This window comes from Neoarius graeffei, chromosome 1, assembly GCF_027579695.1.
Source record: "Neoarius graeffei isolate fNeoGra1 chromosome 1, fNeoGra1.pri, whole genome shotgun sequence".
Lineage (NCBI taxonomy): Eukaryota > Metazoa > Chordata > Actinopteri > Siluriformes > Ariidae > Neoarius > Neoarius graeffei.
Window position 1 is genome coordinate 29724304 of NC_083569.1, and position 17351 is coordinate 29741654.

Consider the following 17351-nt stretch of genomic DNA (forward strand, 5'->3'; position numbering starts at 1 on the left):
TCCCCTTGCTGCATTCTGATTGGTCAATCAACATTCTAGGGCCGGCCTTAGCCAAAGGTCAATTGCAGTGGTGGTAGTTGTGGTCAAATGTCTCCACAGACTAAAGGCATATTCAAGGCATATGTTTAGCTCCTCTAAGAACTCATCAAGTTTTGTGCCTGCCACATGTGCAAAATGCTCCAACTTCAGCAATGATCCAGCAAACTTCTGTTGAATTACTTCAGTCAAGTTCTTAGGTCCACTCAGACAGCTACCAGAAAATTCAGAGTTTCCATCAAAATCATCATCATTCTGCAAATCGCTTTCAGTTACGTCACATGTCTCTCGTGAAGATTGAGTGGTTCTAACTATGCCAGGCTTGAAATCTTTTAATGTGTGTGGGTTGTGTTTGCGGTTCTTGTGAGAGTGAAATGTTGCATATATATTGGTTTGAAAACTGCAATCTGAAAACATGCAAGTAACAGTCTCATTACTCCTCAGACGAGTCCCAATGTGTACAAAATAATCCCTCTCTGTATGTAGATCACAACAAGCACACAAATGACAACTGAATGTTGACAGTTCACTAGACTCTTGAAAGTTGTCTTTGTGATGAAATCTACTTAAATGTATGTGTAAAGCGTTCCATGTTTTAAAAGAACATGGGCAGTCTGTTTGTATACAAGCGTAACGTTGCCTGTGATTGTGCTCTAATCTTATATGCTTCAGCAACTCAAATCTAGTGGCTACAGATATATTGCATTCCTTACATTTCCACATACTAATGACCACATCATTGCTGCGTTTTGCAGCCCACTAAAAATACTTCGTACCCACTGAAATAGTCCACGACACTTCCACACATTCCATCCGAGGTCACTGATTTTGTTAGGCAACACACAGGCACTGACAGTCAGGAAGATCCCCCTGTTTGAATAACACAACAAAGACACAAAACACAAAACGCATTACAGAAGAAAAGATCTTACAATGTCACAGTCTTTACACTTCAGAGTGACGTCAAACAAAGCAGAGTTTAAAAAAAAAGAGGCAGGAGAGAGATTTCACCTGAGCTCACTGATACTGAAGGTTTCCACACAAGCCACTGCAAGGAACGTAGATTAGTCTCTGCTTGAATATAACAAGGACACAAATGACAAGTGAATATTAAGCGTAACTTCTAGAAGTCGTCTTAGTCATGAAGTCTACTCAAATGGAAATGTAAAGCATTCCATATCTTGAAAGGATATGGACAGTCTGTGTGTGCAAAAGGAGTGTCGCTTGTGACTATACCCAAATGTTTTAACAGTTAAAACCTAGTGGCCACACATATAACATTCATCACAGGAGAGAGATTTCACCTGAGCTCACTGATGCTGAAGGGTACCACACAAGCCACTGCCAGCCAGGTAGATCAGTCTCTGTCTGAAGATCACAAGGACACAAATGGCAAGTGAATATGACATGTAACTTCCAGAAGTTGTCTTGGTCTACTCAAATGGATATGCAACAGGGTTGTTGCCAGTGACTGTCTCTGAATATTTCAGCAGCTCAAATCTTGTGGTTATTCATATTTTACATTCATTACATGCAAAGGTTTAATATATTGGAAGATGGAAGATGCAGCCCAGTAAAACAGATCATACCTTGAAATCTTCCAGGAGAGATTTCATCTGAGCTCACTGATGCTGTCAGGTAACCCAAAAGCCACTGCCTGTGAGGAAATCGTCGTCTCTGTTTGAATATCACAACAAGGATACAATTCTCAACTGAATACACCTTTTGGAAATAGTCTTGGTGATTAACACACAAATGGATATGCAAAGCATTCTATATCTTGAAAGATCTGTGTGAATGCAAGATGCTTATGACTGTGCTGTAATCGCACACAATCTAGGTATGTTGCATTCATCACACCTAAAATGGAAGCATAGTAAAACATACCCTGAAATACTCCAGAACTCAGATTGCACTTTTTGCCAGCATTAACAGTAGGCTACTGCAAGACGTTGTACACTTCTGCAATAAACACAATATCTGTAATTGGTGAGATTATCACATGTTGCATAGTTCTACAGTTACATTTAGGTTCAATATGATATTTCAAAATGCCCCCTTTTTAAAACATTGTTTAAAAGGCCACTCAATGGTTTACTTGGTTAGGTGACCCTACGTGTAAAAGGTGTGCAACTTTCAAGAAAGTACACCCATTTATAAGCCAGGTGAATAGACTGCACGCTACTTCGTCGTTCAGAAACCGCTTAGATTTCATGGTCTGGCTGTAGAGTTAACACCGAAGCTGACGGCTCAATTCACATTTCGTTTCAAAGCGCAGAAGTCCTTTTTCCATCCAAAATGAAGTCGCTTTAAAATGATGCGCATTAAAAAGTTAATGCGACACACGTGATGGAAAACGGTTTTGGTGCGTCTTGTGTCGCTTTAAATTAAGTCGACATGGGGCTTAAGTCGCTTCAGAATTGGATGGAAAAAGGACTGCTCCCGTCCACTGACTTCCCTGAAGGCCCCCATAGCATTCCCTGTCCACAAAACAGCGCGTACAGGCCAGCGAAACTCCCGCACATCAGAGCACGTGCTAACCCCTGTAACAAGGGAGCAATGAGCTTTTTTCAAATGACGATTCATTACGCTTGGCCAAGGACACGAATATAAATACTGGAAGACATGCCACCAATTCACTTTGAATTCATAGGAAAATGGTCACTGAGGTGAAAACCGTGGTTTGCCAATTCCTCTGTGGATTTATTATTAATTAGCCTACATTGTAGGGTAATTAATAACATCAAACATCGAACATATCATGTGCTGCTGCTAAATAAGAGTATGATATTAACATGTTACAAATTTACTCAGAGTTTTGATTTGTTTCATAAGAGGAAGATTAAGGATTTATTGGAAGAGATTTCCTTACCCGCCGTTACCTTGCTGACAAGCGAACTGTTCTTCCTCTGGTCAAGTCGAAAGGCTGGAGCGTGGCATTCTGGGTAGTGGGAGTAATTGCTTGACTGCTTTGAGTTCGTTCAACATTACATAGTCTTTGGAATAACTGCCTAGTAAATCTTACACGATGTTTTCACTTTCATTTTGCTAACGTGACAACATTGGGTAGAAAGTGCTTGCGAGATTTATGTACATTTTACAGACAGCTAGAATCCTTTTTTTGAGTATATAGAGTCCGTGTGAAAACAAAAGAAGGAACCTTCTGCACTGGCGCAAATGACGTCACGCGTGCAGCGCCGCTGACCTGTAAATCTCTGCGATCTAATAATGGCGGACAAGCTTTTAGTGATTTTTCAACGTGAAAACCTTCTTTTATTTGATTTATCCACCAACTTTACAGTGTATTTGAGCACATCACACACAGAAAACCAGGGATTTTTTTTATATAACTTTCATTAAACTCATGCTTTTAGAATGATGCAGCCAAGTGAAATCCATGTCCCCAGCAGTTCAGATCAACCATTTAAGGTAAAACCTGGGCTCGTCCGGGATTTGAACCCGGGACCTCTCACACCCAAAGCGAGAATCATACCCCTAGACCAACGAGCCAAACAGCCCACAAAAAGTTGCGTCTATGCTGCTGAAATTGCTTTACATCCTTCAAAGGTTAATCTTCAAAAAAGATTTTTGCGTCTGAATTCTGTTCCAAAAATCACTAAAAGCTTGTCCGCCATTATTAGATCGCAGTGATTTACAGGTCGGCGGCACTGCACGCGTGATGTCATTTGCGCCAGTGCCTTCTTTTGTTTCCACACGGACTCTATACTATTCTCTGCAGTGGTGTGCGTTCTTGATACCGATTATTTTGAAAAAGACACGAAAGCTCTTCAGATTTGTCCTCAATCTGTGGTTGGTTGTCTGAGAATGATTTAGAACCTATAGCCACCGAGAAAGAGGCAGACAAATACACAAGCCAAGTCACTCATGAAGAAGAAGAGCAACAACTGCGCCAGCTGTTTTCTGGAACCCGGGAAGTTAATACATGGTACAAATCATAGAGGTTTTTTGTTTGTTTGTTTGTTTTTTGTTTTAAACTGATTTGGTGTTCAACTTTCACAGTTATGATAAAGCATTGTCTCTTTGTAATTGTCATCTTTGTAAGCTCACCTGCTCAACAGAAGGCTCAATAATGGCAGTAAATAGACACTTACTCTCACTTTACAGTGCTGGAGCTGCAGGAGCAGGTGGCGCACAACAGGCAGGAATTTGTTCGGATTCACCTCCAAAACTAAGTTGCTCATAAAACTACCAACCTTTTCTGGTTCTAACAGAACCAATTAGGACCATGTAGACCCTTTCTGTTTTGTGCTACAATGTTAAGTAGAGAGGTGTGTGTGTGTGTTGGGGGAGTTAGCACGCAATTACCGTTATTTCTTTTTTACTAAAATCATCGTATCTCTGCAACCATAATCTTTTTTTCAAAATTCCAAAACCTATGACCTTCTTGCGGTGTCCCTTTACAGAGAGCTGATTTTAAGGTGAATTGAGCCTGTTTGAAATTTTAAGGTAAAGTCCCTGTGGCCCTCCTGCAGCCTGCTGGTGGGGAAGCGGGTGATGGTGCCCTTGCACGCACTCAAAAAGCTGGTAAAATCTTCGCTGCAGGAGGCACTGCATGCCCACAATCAGAGGAGGTGGCCGGGGTCACAAGCAGGGGGGTCCTGGCCACCACAGTACTTGGCTCTCATAGATGCCTACCAAAGAGATGTGAAAAACTACAAGGATGGAGCAGTGGGCAAAGGGTGAGGATCTCTGCTGGGTCCTGAAGTGGCAGCTATGCGCATTCTGGGGGTCAGGGGGGAGCCAGCTTGAGAGTGGCTCACGGTCCTGTATGACAGAGACTTTTATTGTTTTATTGTTTTTTTGTATTTATTTGCATTGGCTTTGCATTCTATGCTTGTTTATTTATTCATTTGTTTTTTTTAATTTATGAGTTAACAAAATCTATTAATATTCTGCATAAAACTGGTTTGTATATATGGGGGGGGGGGTGTCCATGCAAAAAGCTCGATATTTCTAACATTTGACCACCAAAAATATTATCTATCTATCTATCTATCTATCTATCTATCTATCTATCTATCTATCTATCTATCTATCTATCTATCTATCTAACAGAAACACTTATTGGTCAGCCATTTCTCTGCCTGTGTGCAATGGCTAACAAAGCTGTAAAGGTGTAAGAGATTGGCCCAGGCCACCTTACCCTATAGAGGATGTGCAGTCACGTGACCCGCACGTGTGTACTCCGCCCACTCCGTCACATTGGACGGCATCAGGATAGTTTACCTTGCGCGAGCGTAATGGATCCAGGCAGTAATCCCCAAGAAAATTCAGAAAATACCCCATCTACATCGCGCGATTACTTGTCTAAGTTTGTTCAGCATCTTGAAGGTGACGTGAGGCAGCGTTACATGGAAAAGTGTTCCAGGTTGGGGATTGCAGATCCGTACAACTTGCTGCAATCTTTGTTCAGGGAAATTTGGAGCTGCGGTGCCGGCGATTTGCCCGATCTGGCCTACCACAACATTTACAATTTTCTCGTTAATCGTGAATTGTGTTACACTGGCAAAGCCCTCAAAGCTTACAAGAGCCTGGAAGCTTATAAATATTTTGTTGCGGGATGGGTATCTCAACTATACCTCTGGAAGGTCCCGAAGAAGAATGTCTACTTGATAACCTCACGGGTAAGTGGCATTAAGACGTTTATCATAAAGAGACTATGCAGGATGTTTTATCTTAAGAATTTTCGTAATCTAAACTCAGTTCCAGATAATGACAGGGTTGTAAATATGTATGTTTTTGTCTGAAAAACAGAAAATCAGAAAGCCGCGCACGCCTGCGCGGAAGCTGCGCAAATGTGCGCAGCTTTCTAACCAACTGCCTTCTTCTCATACTAATACTTTCTATGTTTCATGGACTGTAACAGCATTTGCTCATTTAGTAATTTTAATACATAATTTGATGAAATTATTCAGACACTCCAACGCCCCCCCTAAAAAAAATCGGATCTGCGAGATTCAGCCGTGAAAAAGGCGGCGTCCGCCGTTTGCATCCCTGTTTAAACTCATAGGTTAACCGACTTTAACCGGCTAATGAGGCTCGGTGGTGGGTCAAGATTTTTTTTAGTTCTTGCCATCCCTACTATGGATTGGCCTTTCAAAGGCATATATGAGCCAAAAAGATAAAACATTGTCATAGACTAGGCCAGGGTAGTAGAGACTACCCTAAACGTTAGAGACTGTCTAGTTTCTAAGTATGTAGTTATCATTCAATCCGAAAATCAACTTAACAGATGTACTAGGAGTATTGAATTAGAAGATTGCACCTACCTGATATGAAGTGTTCACTACAAATTCGGCTGGTAGAACTGGGGTACCAGTTTTCTCTTCGCACAGCGGACACCCATTTTGCACGTCTCTCCTCATCTGTGGGGAATCTATAAAATGACAGGCCCTCCTTTTGGCCCTGTCTATTGGTACAACCAAATGCTGAACAAGATATAACCATTCTCGAAAGATCTACTCCCACACACTTGATAATTAGAATGGGTTTGTCTAAGTTCTATGCGCGGCTATGCCGTCCAAAATGGCGGATAAACAAATATCACGTGACTTCGTGACGTCACGTGCACGCTCTCTATACCAGCTTTCTGCACCTCCAATACAGTGTCACTAACCTGACCCAATGTTAAGTGTAATTCAGGGTTCTCTTCATTGTCGCGTAAATCTTTTGTCTCTTATTAAAGATTTCTGGAGAGAGGAATGCTAGTTAGTCCAATGTATTTTTGCAGGCTTTGTTCTAGTAGAGCTGTACATTTTTGGTGGTCAAATGTTAGAAATATTGAACTTTTGGCATGGAAAACACACACAAGCCCCCAGGACAATGTCTTTCTCTTCAAAAGGATCCAGCTGTTGGGGGTGGAGTCTAGCTGTGTTTACCTTTTTGGATTTTAATATTTTCAAATTTTGGAAGTGGGATATTTAAAGCCATTGAATACAGAAAGTTATTGCTTTTTGATTAAGAGCAAGTATAATATCTGTTCTGATCACTTTAATATCTGATATGCTCTCTAAATAAAGATGTTGAACAGGGAGCTAAAATAGGGGCTTGCTCCTTCTGCTCCACACATCAATCTGGTATTGTACTATCTTCAGGAATGGTGCCTTTGTTTAAAAAAAAAAATGTTTTTGTGTGTCATTTTAACATTTGATGTGTTTTCTGACTGACAATAATATACCGGTAAAAGGCATCATTATAAATCCTTAATGAACTATTAACAAACACTTAACAAGTCATTAATAACTCATTAATTAACAGTTTACTAATGATCTATTAACTAGTTATAACGGATTGTTATTATAAAGTGCTACCCAATATTCATAATTTCACACAATGAACAGGCATGACGTTGCATCATGCAAACTTCATAACACAATCACACCGTGTTAAGCAACGGTGACACATAAAAAATAACTCCACACAATGAACAGGTGCAATTTTGTTAACCACCAACAGTGACTTTCGTGGGTACATTTTACTTTTTTCCGATTTAGTAATACTCATAACAAAATGGCATGGCATCATGCAGTCTTCATAACACAAAATCACACTGTGTCAAGCAATGACACATAAAAGAGAACTTCACACAATGAACAAATGCAGTTTTGTCAACCTACATGCAATGGTGGTACTACAGTAACATTTACAGATTAGTATAACAAATAGATTTATAGATATAACTCCTTCTTACATTGGTGCCACCACAATTTCTACCACTTCATAAGTTTTATCCCCCTTTCCTTCACAATCCACCTGGAATAACATCCATCTCTCTCCACTGCTTTCCTTTCTACTATTCCTTCCCCATACACTGATTTCCCATGTTACTTTCCAGAAAACTGACAAAGACCAGACAAAACAAGTTCTTCAAATCACAACAGGGAATCAATAAATATCATCAGAGCAGACTTGACCTCATTCTTGGCATTACAGTAAGGGAGGCCTACTGGGTTTGAATTAAATGATAGCTAACATTAAGCTATCTGATACATCTCCTAACATTGACTAGCCAGCTAACTGCACTAACATTTACATTGGGACAAAAAAAACCTGTCCTGTGGGGAAATTTTGACTGAGTTGTTGTAGGTAACACCCGGAAAACCCGGAGTGGATTTTCAGTGGGATGTGTATTCTCTTATCGATCAAGTGGAATGGATTCTTTCATGAAGCAATAGAAATGGCGCTGGGTGAACTAATATTTTATGTTAAATATGGGGGGGGTCCAAATGAAGAATTATGACTTGTGAAGGGGACACGTCCCCTTCACATTCAATGGTGGTGACGCTCATGTTCACCGGAATTAAACTCGCAAGCAAAAGTCATATGACTGAATACAACCTACTATATGTTCTATTCCAGGTTAAGCACTCGCAAAGAACGACTGAAAAACTTCTAACTCTGTGGATTGTCGATGAATAAAATAGCAAGATTGTGGCCGCAAACTACGACTGTATGGCAGGCCTTGGAGAGAACTTTTCTCACATGCCATCACTGTTGTGGGCTATCGAAGCTGGAGTGAAACAAAGGGATTCACTGACAGTTACAGATAAAAACTGTCAGTGAAAAACATCTCCTACTCCCAGTTAAGAGATATTTCCTTTCTCAAGAAATGCCTGATTCAAGTTACTAAGCCACTATCAGAAGTTCAAGACAAAGTTCCAGGGAGACAACCAAAATCAGTGCAAAAATGAACCATATTTAAGACCCATTACGCATTGCTCACAAGAAAGACGGTCTCTGGTTGTCCCCCAGAAGAAATTATCACCTGACGCCACACACAAGGGGTCTATTGCTTAACCAAGAACTCATGAGCATATGCATTATTTCTGAATTCATTATAGTCTTAATTTGAAGTCTTTTTTTGTTGACATTATCAACTGTTAGTCAGGGAGCATATCACCCACGTGCAATGAACCGGTGCTACAGGTGCTCTAGCCCCTGCCCCTTTTCTGTTTGCTGTCCAAAGTGCCCTTTTCATAGGGACTGTTTTGTTGTTGTTGTTTTTTAATATTTGTAAAAGATAAGTTAGCTCCAACATCAATATTCTCTACAATTTGACAATAATATATGAAATTATAGATTTATAAAATAACGTTTTTCTATGTAAATGCGGGCATCAATCTGTGACGCCATGCATTCAGTGAACCTCTGTGCAGAAAGCACATGCATGTGGCTGACAGTGGGAGACAGTGCGAGGAACGGCATGGTAAGGTCACACTGAAAGTCTCCTTTCATTTCTTATCTGAACATGCAATATTGTGCAGCTTAGAACACAACAGTAAATGCATAGGGTTGTTTGTAATTTAATGAAGCCGCCTAGGCTATATTTAAACTGTTTGCTCCATCCATTTGATTAACGTGGCAGATTCGGAAACTTTAGTTTGAACGACGGCGTTAATAACATATTCTAGCAGCTTCGAAAACTTAAGGCTGAATGACGATGTCCACAACATATTCTATCAAGACTATTATGTTATAATAGCTTAGGTTAGTTGAGTTAAAACATAGGGAAACGTTTTCTAAATAAGTGAAAGCCTGCATTATGCAAAGATGCCAAGGAAGGAGAGGATAAAGAAGCAGAAAGAGAAGGAGCTGCGGGAGGCAGCAAAAGGCAGTGGATCTCTGTCCAGTTGGGTCAGAAAGAAAACTACAGGTCAGACTAATCTTCACTTCAGAATGAACAAGAACTATCTGACATGTCTTGTTACCAAGATCAACTATATTTTCATATTAATGCTTCAATAAATACAGTATGAAAATGTTGGTAATAAGTCAGATGCATGTTGTCAATTCTGAACTAATGTACCAGTTGCTCACATTGAAGTGATTGCTGAATAGACTACTGAATGGTAAATAACAAACTGTTACTTGTTCTCAGGAGTGGAAAGTTCCAGATCAGATGAACAGGTTGAGGCAGAAGCTGGAGTTAGCGCAGGAGGCGCAGGAAGTGTGCAGGAAACAGCGAAGTCACAGAGAGATGTTGACGTGGAGGAAGGAGATACCGAGGAAGAGAGTGCAGAGAGTGTGGAAGATGTAGAAAATCCAGAGGCAGAAATTATACAGAACCAGGAAAGTTGTGAAGAACAGCAAAGAGAAAGTGTGTGTGAGACTGAGACAGAAAGCCAAAATATCAGGGGCACACTTCAGAAAGAGCCTGAAGATAATAGGGACACACCTCAGGAAAAGGCTGAAGATAGTGAGGAGGCATTCCAAACTGTGCTTCATTTACAGCACCCTTTTACAGGGTGTGTGCTTCATTTACAGCACACATTTACAACACTACCTGTGTCAACTGCAACGGTAGAGCGTTCCTTTTCAAAGTTAAAGCTAGTGAAGACAAAACTTTGTCATGAAGAAAGGCTGTCAGACCTTCTTCTGCTGGCAATTGAGAAAGATATCCATATTGAATACAGTGTTGTCATAGACATTTTCAAGAACATGGCAAACCGAAGACTGCTGCTTTGAAGAATACTGCAGCATTTAGATGGATCTCACTCACACACACACAGAATGTTCAGTTGCAATTGAAATTTAGTTTTGAATAAAGTTAACTTGTGTGAAAAATTTGTTCCAAGTGCCCTTTTTTGAATGTTGAGCCCCTGCCCCTCCAAAGGTCTTTGACCGGCCCTGCAAGCATGCAAACATACAGATAGGCAAAGATAGACACACAAAGAAGCGACTAACTTGCTGAAATATTTTTGCAACAAATCTCACAGAGTTATGGGACCCAAACAGAAAATCAGTCACCTTGTTAAACACTTTTTTTCATCAATCTTGAAACAAACATACTTTTAGATAAAGAATCTATAGAGTAACAAACTCCTAAAAGCAAAAAGTTATGTCAGTTGAATAGACTGAGCAGCACACCACCTCTGAGGTTCTAACTGATCCCACTCAGTAGTTTAGGTCCTTTTAGGGTTAAATGGGTATCTAATGTATGAACCCTGCTTTTGACCTCAGTAAAAAGGTTGTGTGCCACAAATAACACCTATTATGGATATAATAATTGCATATTAATGATGTAATACTTATATACCAATTTCCTATATGTGGTTTCAGGGATCTTTTTATGCACAAAGTTCCCCTGCATAATTAACTACGAAACAGCAGCCTACAAACATTACAACAAGCCCAGATTTATGGATTTATATCTGAACTTGTATATTATTACCAAAAACAAGACTTGGTAAATTTTGCAAAGTAGCCTCTAAATATAAACAAACACCACCTGACTATGTGCATTGATGGAGACTTGAGTGCAAATTGTTTTGCAGAAATTGCACACCAAAGACACCTTCAGGTCCTCAGTGTCATCCACAGTGATCTCACTAATCTTCAAACTGTCCATACAGGGCCATTCTCACCAGCAGAAAGTGGTCTTCAGGTGATGAGAAATCATGAGCAACCTTCAGAGGGCAGTGTCCACAATATACTCACTTTTATCTGGATCATGTTTCCACCTTCAAAACACCCCTTACAGGCCCCCATTGAGGATTGAACTCACAACCCCTGATTTACTAGACCAGTGCTCTCACCACTGAACCCCTGTCCTGCTCCTTAAAATGGCCCACAGAACCTACTGGAACATCACTCACAACTTTAGTTCCTAGCTGCAGTTAGCTTCTGTTTACTATTTGCCTCACAAAAAAAGGACACACATTTTAAATAATGCAGTGTGTTAATCGTAGAGTGGGCTGTGGACTGTACATTCTGGCTACTTTCTCAAGTATTTTTCAAATTTTTACATAAAAAATGGATTTTGACTTAGTTTCTAAGAGCAATGTTTGTTTCCGGAGCATATATCCAAAACTATTCATGATACGGATTTGAAACTAGGTATACATATTAACAAGGTGATGTAGATGTGCCTTTTCATACAAAGAAATTTGAGAAATTTTAATTTTTCATGTTTCCATGGAAACAATTTCAGACTTAGTCTCTCAGGTTAGTCTGAGGGGGAGGTTTTGTTTCCGGAGCAGAACTTGAAAACTATGAGTGATATAGTCTTGAAAGTAAGTGTCTGATTACATCTGAGTAGTTTGCCATGATCGTATAGTGGTTAGTACTCTGCGTTGTGGCCGCAGCAACCCCGGTTCGAATCCGGGTCATGGCAAAAGAAAAAAGCTACCTGAAGAGACATAATTTTTAGTTTACTGTCATTTGCACAGTTTTTATCTTCATTTATCACAATTCTTGATTTTTGCACTATTAATGCACAGTCACATGTACAAAGTGCATATATAGTTTTTTTTTATCTGTATATTGTAAAGTCAGTTTGTTCTTTTTTTTAATTCTATTTTATGTTGCACAGTGTTTCTTTTTCTTTTCACATGTTTGATAACTTGCTGCTGCAACAAAACAAATTCCCAGCTTGGGAGCTATCTATCTATCTTAGTGATTACACAGCCTGATAATTACAATTCATTTTTTTATACCCCCACTCCAAAGAAGGGGGGATAAACTGGTTTACCTCCATCCGTCCGTCTGTATCTCCGTCCATCCGAAACACCCTTTTTCTCAGCAACCACAAATCATAGCCACTTAGTACCAAACTTCAGCTTGGGGTTCTATACCGTGTATACCGTTTTCAGGTCTGTCCCACATCGACTTCCTGCTTACCAAATGAATGCATTTACAAAACATATAGGGTGGATTTACAAAATTTTCGAAACACTTTTCTCAGCAACTACAAATCACAACTGTTTGATATTTGGTACTGAACTTCAGCTTGGGGTTCTATACTGTGTATACCGTTTTCAGGTCTGTCGCACATCGACTATCTGTTTACCGACTGAATGTATTTATGAAATTTATAGGGTGGATTTAGACGCTATTTCAAGAAGGAAAATGCTATTTCAAAATGACAGTTTACCAGGATGCTATTTGAAATATCTGGGGAGAACACTGCTCTTTACTTACTTGTTTCTGGGTTAATTATTTGTTGAAGTCAACATTCATAATAAGTGTCCTATTCCTTCAATTGCTTGTATTCTGATATAAGCAGGGCTTTGAACCGGTTCAAGGAACGAAAACCGGGAATTTTTTCTATTTCACATGGAACAGAAACGAAACCAGAAACTTTATTATTTTTTATGCTCTGGAACAGAAATGCTTATTAAAAATAATGGTAACCAGTTAATATCGGTTTTTATTTCATTCCTCAAAGTTTCCGTAGCCTACAAATAAAAAAGTCATTCTTCTCCTGCGCAAGTTTCTATGACCCGCTGGGGTTCACTTCCTGTGTGACGTTTGCTGACTGAATGGAGAGAGCGGGAGGGTGGACTACTATCACTTCTCCATGTGATAAATAGGAGGTAAATATTGCAGTCTATCGTTATTCAAAAACGTCAATTTCAAACACGATATCAATATATTTGTCCACGTTAATGAGAGGCTCGCGAACATTAAATGACGTTAACCTACGTTAGCCTATCAATGCATAGGGCCTGACTAGCCTTTGGTAACACACTAAACAAATTATCTTTCATTTTGGGCACTTTTTCTGTTTGTGTAGATGGGAGACATACTGAGAATCCAAATTGCCAACATTTGAAATAATAATTGTTTTGAATTATTTCTTATCTTATTTACTGAAGGTTGTAATAGAATTAGCCTACATTTGGCTTAAGCTGGATGAGACAGAGACATAATTTTATAGCCATTTGTTAAACAGCTGACAGGGAACGTAATTAACCATTCCGGGAATGAATTTTTTTTTTGTTCTAACTGGTTCGGGAACGTCTATTTAATGGTGGAACCCAAAACCGGAAATGTTAAAATTCTGTTTCTGTTCGGAACGAACCAACAGGAAAAAAATTCTGGTTCAAAGCCCTGGATATAAGCGAGAGCAAGGGGATACGTAAGTGAGCAGTAGCTCACAGTTGATATTGTTTTGTAATTCATTTATTCAAATTGTCATAAATAGGTATCACGATTTATCATTGCAATATATCATTACATGCTGAGTAAATATTATCATAAATAATGTTACACATGCAAACATTTGTATAAAAGCACACCCATTTGATCTATATAGGCCTTTAAAAGCGGGTGACTGGGAATATCGTGTGCTGGATATTGGATATACACATGTGGAGTGTAACGAGAGAAGAGCAGGGCTCACCGACTCCACAGCCACACTGGGGACGATCCTCTCATCGATCTCCTTCAGTTTGTCAGCAAACAGCTGTCTGTCCTCTGTGGCGATGATGGACTCTACAGGTGTGCCCAAAACCTTCACACCGTACTGCTGCAGTACGCCAATCTGAAACAGCACCACTGCTACCACAGGGTATCGTAGGTCGTAAGTTTAAGTATCCAGAACTAGAGCTGCGGCTACAATCATCGACACCTTAATGATCTTTTGGCCATTGCAAAAGTAGAAGAGACTTTCAATACATAAATTGTGCATGAATAGTCACTCAAACTTCCACTGGAAAAAAAATAAGTTGATTCACGATTACTTAGCATGTCAGATGATGTGACACCGTTCCACAGTTATCGACACCGTTCCACAATTATTGACATCAAGATGAGAATTATTTTTTTAATGGTATGTGGAATTAAGTTAACAAAACAGTTTTTATTTAATTTTTTTATATAGACTTGTATTAAGTCCAAAATATGTTTTATATAAATATATCGAAGTCAGTGCTTAGGTAAATGAGGAAGTAATCCGAACGTTTGTAAACAAATGAACTGATAATGTTTAACCTGTGTCAGAAAATCTTTTTGTTCCACTTTCTACCCACTTTCTAAGTACTTTTGTACATTAAATTTTGTTAAATCACTCATTGTCGTTTGTATTAATTTCTAGGTTTGTAGTTTACCAATAAATGTCAACAGGCAATTGATATTATAACCACATGAAAATCCAGGTAAAAGGTCGCATGTCAGTTCTCGAACCAAAACTTTATATTTCTATATCTAAAAATATAAAATGTCTGATATTGTAATATATGGTAGATATTTACAACAAACTGCAAAAAAAAAAATTCTAAATGGAATAGAAAAACCTGAATATTTCAAGCATGTAATTTATAATACATACACACACATATATATATATATATATATATATATATATATATATATATATATATATATATATATACACTAGGAATTTGATTTTGGTCGAATTCTATTTATTTCAATCAGATTCCAAATACTCTCTAAGCATTCCATTCTGTTATGAATCAGGAAAAAATTATGATAAATCACAGCACTTATATATTTTTTAAAGTACTTCATCTGCTTCAACAATGCTACACAAAGATCGATCCATAACAGTTGTAAATGTCACTTAATTCCACAAGGTGTCGATAATGGTGGACACCGGTGAAAGTGATCACGATGATCAACACCTCACATGACTTCTCAAATGCGTGATAAGATACAAAATGCCGACTGTCAAATGAAAGAGTAAGAAACAAAGTAGGTTTCGACAAGGATATCATGAAATATCGGTGAATTTGATAAGTAAAACCATGTCCATGATCTTTCCACCATACTTACATGCAATGATAGCATCCAGGTTTTCCTCAACTTGCTCATCGTGCTAAAAAAAAATTCCATCTCAGATAACGAGCTGTGTCATCAGACGACAAGATCAAAGGGTGAGGGGTGTCTTCCGGTTGATTAATTAACCAATAAAAACTGTTGGAACTGAAACTCACCTTTGTAAAATTGTTTTCAATTGGTAAATCTGAAAAGGTGTCAGTAATTATGTACTGTTGATAATTGTAGCTGTCACTCTATATCTACACATGTAGATATATAATTCAGAACAGGTCTCACCACAGTTGAGTGCCATTTGTCCGCCGATGGAGAGCAGGATGCCATCCGGACTCTCAGCTTTGACCACCTCCGTCACCAATTGGGGTGTTATGGCCAAGAAGTAGACGGTGTCTGCCTGCTTGGTTCCCACATTGTTAGTCTGCACCGAGGCACTGGTCAGGTTCATCAGCACCGTCTTCAGGTTCTCCTCCTGCACACAGTGCAACAGGGTGGATATTTACTCTGTTCCAGTGCAACAGGTCTAATTAGCAAAAGCTGCATTTCCTCCACAAACTCCATCATGGCAATAAAAGATCATACTAGCATCAAATCTAAAATTCTAATTCACGCTAGTGTGCAAAGTCAGCTTAGACTGATATGCTCCTCTGATGAGCTCCGAAGGTTAGCGATCACAGATTCCTTTCACTTTGTTTGTCTTTATTTCTTGAATTGCTGACTGACCTCAGTATCTCCAACTCACATTTTTCAACAGGGTTGTCATATTCCCACCATCCACTATGATATTCTAACTCTCGCTCAAGTGCAAAGTCAGCTGAGACAGCTAGTGGGATCGATGCCCGCATTCTCCAAAACACCCACTGTCCCCGTGCTCGCATTTTACAGAGAAAAACTTTCTTGTCATCTTGCAAACCAGCCGAATCATCTGCACTTTCAGCCAAGTCAAGATCAAATTTCTTTCGCCACATTCAAAGCAGCACATCTGTCAAAACAGCCACTATTTGGATTAAACCCACAACCTTGGCACTGTTTGCAACAATGACCAAATCAACTAACTGCACATTACTTTTATGCTGATATGCTCCTCTGATGAGCTCCGAAGGTGAGGTATTACAGATTCCTTTCAGTTTGCTTGGCTTTATTTCTTGAATTGCCCACTGACCTCAGTATCTCCAACTCACATTTTTCAACAGTCTTGTCATATTCCCACCATCCACTATAAAATTCTAACTCTCGCTCGAGTGCAAAGTCAGCTGAGACAGCTTTCACAAACTGAAAATATGATGCTTACCTGCTTGTATTCTTAAAGCTGCTGTCCTGAAAAGGCACTTTTCACCACTTTCCACCCAACTGCTCTCATTGAACAATGAAGCAACAAATGCTTCCTGAGGCATGCCCCAAAAGTGTGAGAAGCATGCCAGGGACTCCATGTGAGGAGATTGGGTTGTTTTAGTGGCAAAACCCTTGAAGCTTACCACCTGGTATTCATGCAAATGGGAGTCAGAATACACTCCTCCAGAACAAAAGTCCACTTCTGTGCAGTCGCCCATGTGAAAATAAACAAACAACCAATGGAAACTCAGGCATGGTTCCAGAGAGCAACGAGCAGGCCAGGAAGGGCAGTGTTGGGGGGCTTGTGGTTGTTAGTTGGACAAACCCTTAAACACAGCAGGAGAATTAGCTCAAGTGGTAGAGCACTTGCTTTGCATGCAAGCAGTAGTGGGACCACTGCTCGCATTTTCCGAAACACCAACTGCTGCCTTGTTTGCATTTTACAGAGA

General features: G+C 39.5%; 1 protein-coding gene, 2 non-coding genes and 1 pseudogene across 3 annotated transcripts in view; 2 read left to right on the plus strand and 2 right to left on the minus strand.

The window, feature by feature from the left end:
- Positions 1 to 3474: 3474 nt before the first annotated feature.
- Positions 3475 to 3546, minus strand: trnap-ugg (transfer RNA proline (anticodon UGG)). Its single transcript has one exon. It is a non-coding gene; the product is annotated as a tRNA-Pro (tRNA).
- Positions 3547 to 7002: 3456 nt separating this feature from the next.
- Positions 7003 to 7167, plus strand: LOC132898088 (U2 spliceosomal RNA; annotated as a pseudogene).
- A 4930-nt stretch (positions 7168 to 12097) lies between these two features.
- On the plus strand, positions 12098 to 12169 carry trnah-gug (transfer RNA histidin (anticodon GUG)). Its single transcript has one exon. It is a non-coding gene; the product is annotated as a tRNA-His (tRNA).
- Positions 12116 to 17351, minus strand: part of LOC132884612 (carbamoyl-phosphate synthase [ammonia], mitochondrial-like) — a 28136-nt gene continuing 22900 nt past the window's right edge. Inside the window, exons 2-4 of the mRNA XM_060918459.1 lie at positions 15853 to 16042; positions 14180 to 14337; positions 12116 to 12184 (exon numbers count right to left, since the gene is read on the minus strand). Coding sequence (XP_060774442.1) covers positions 12116 to 12184; positions 14180 to 14337; positions 15853 to 16042 — 417 coding nt within the window. The remainder of the gene's footprint in view (positions 12185 to 14179; positions 14338 to 15852; positions 16043 to 17351) is intronic.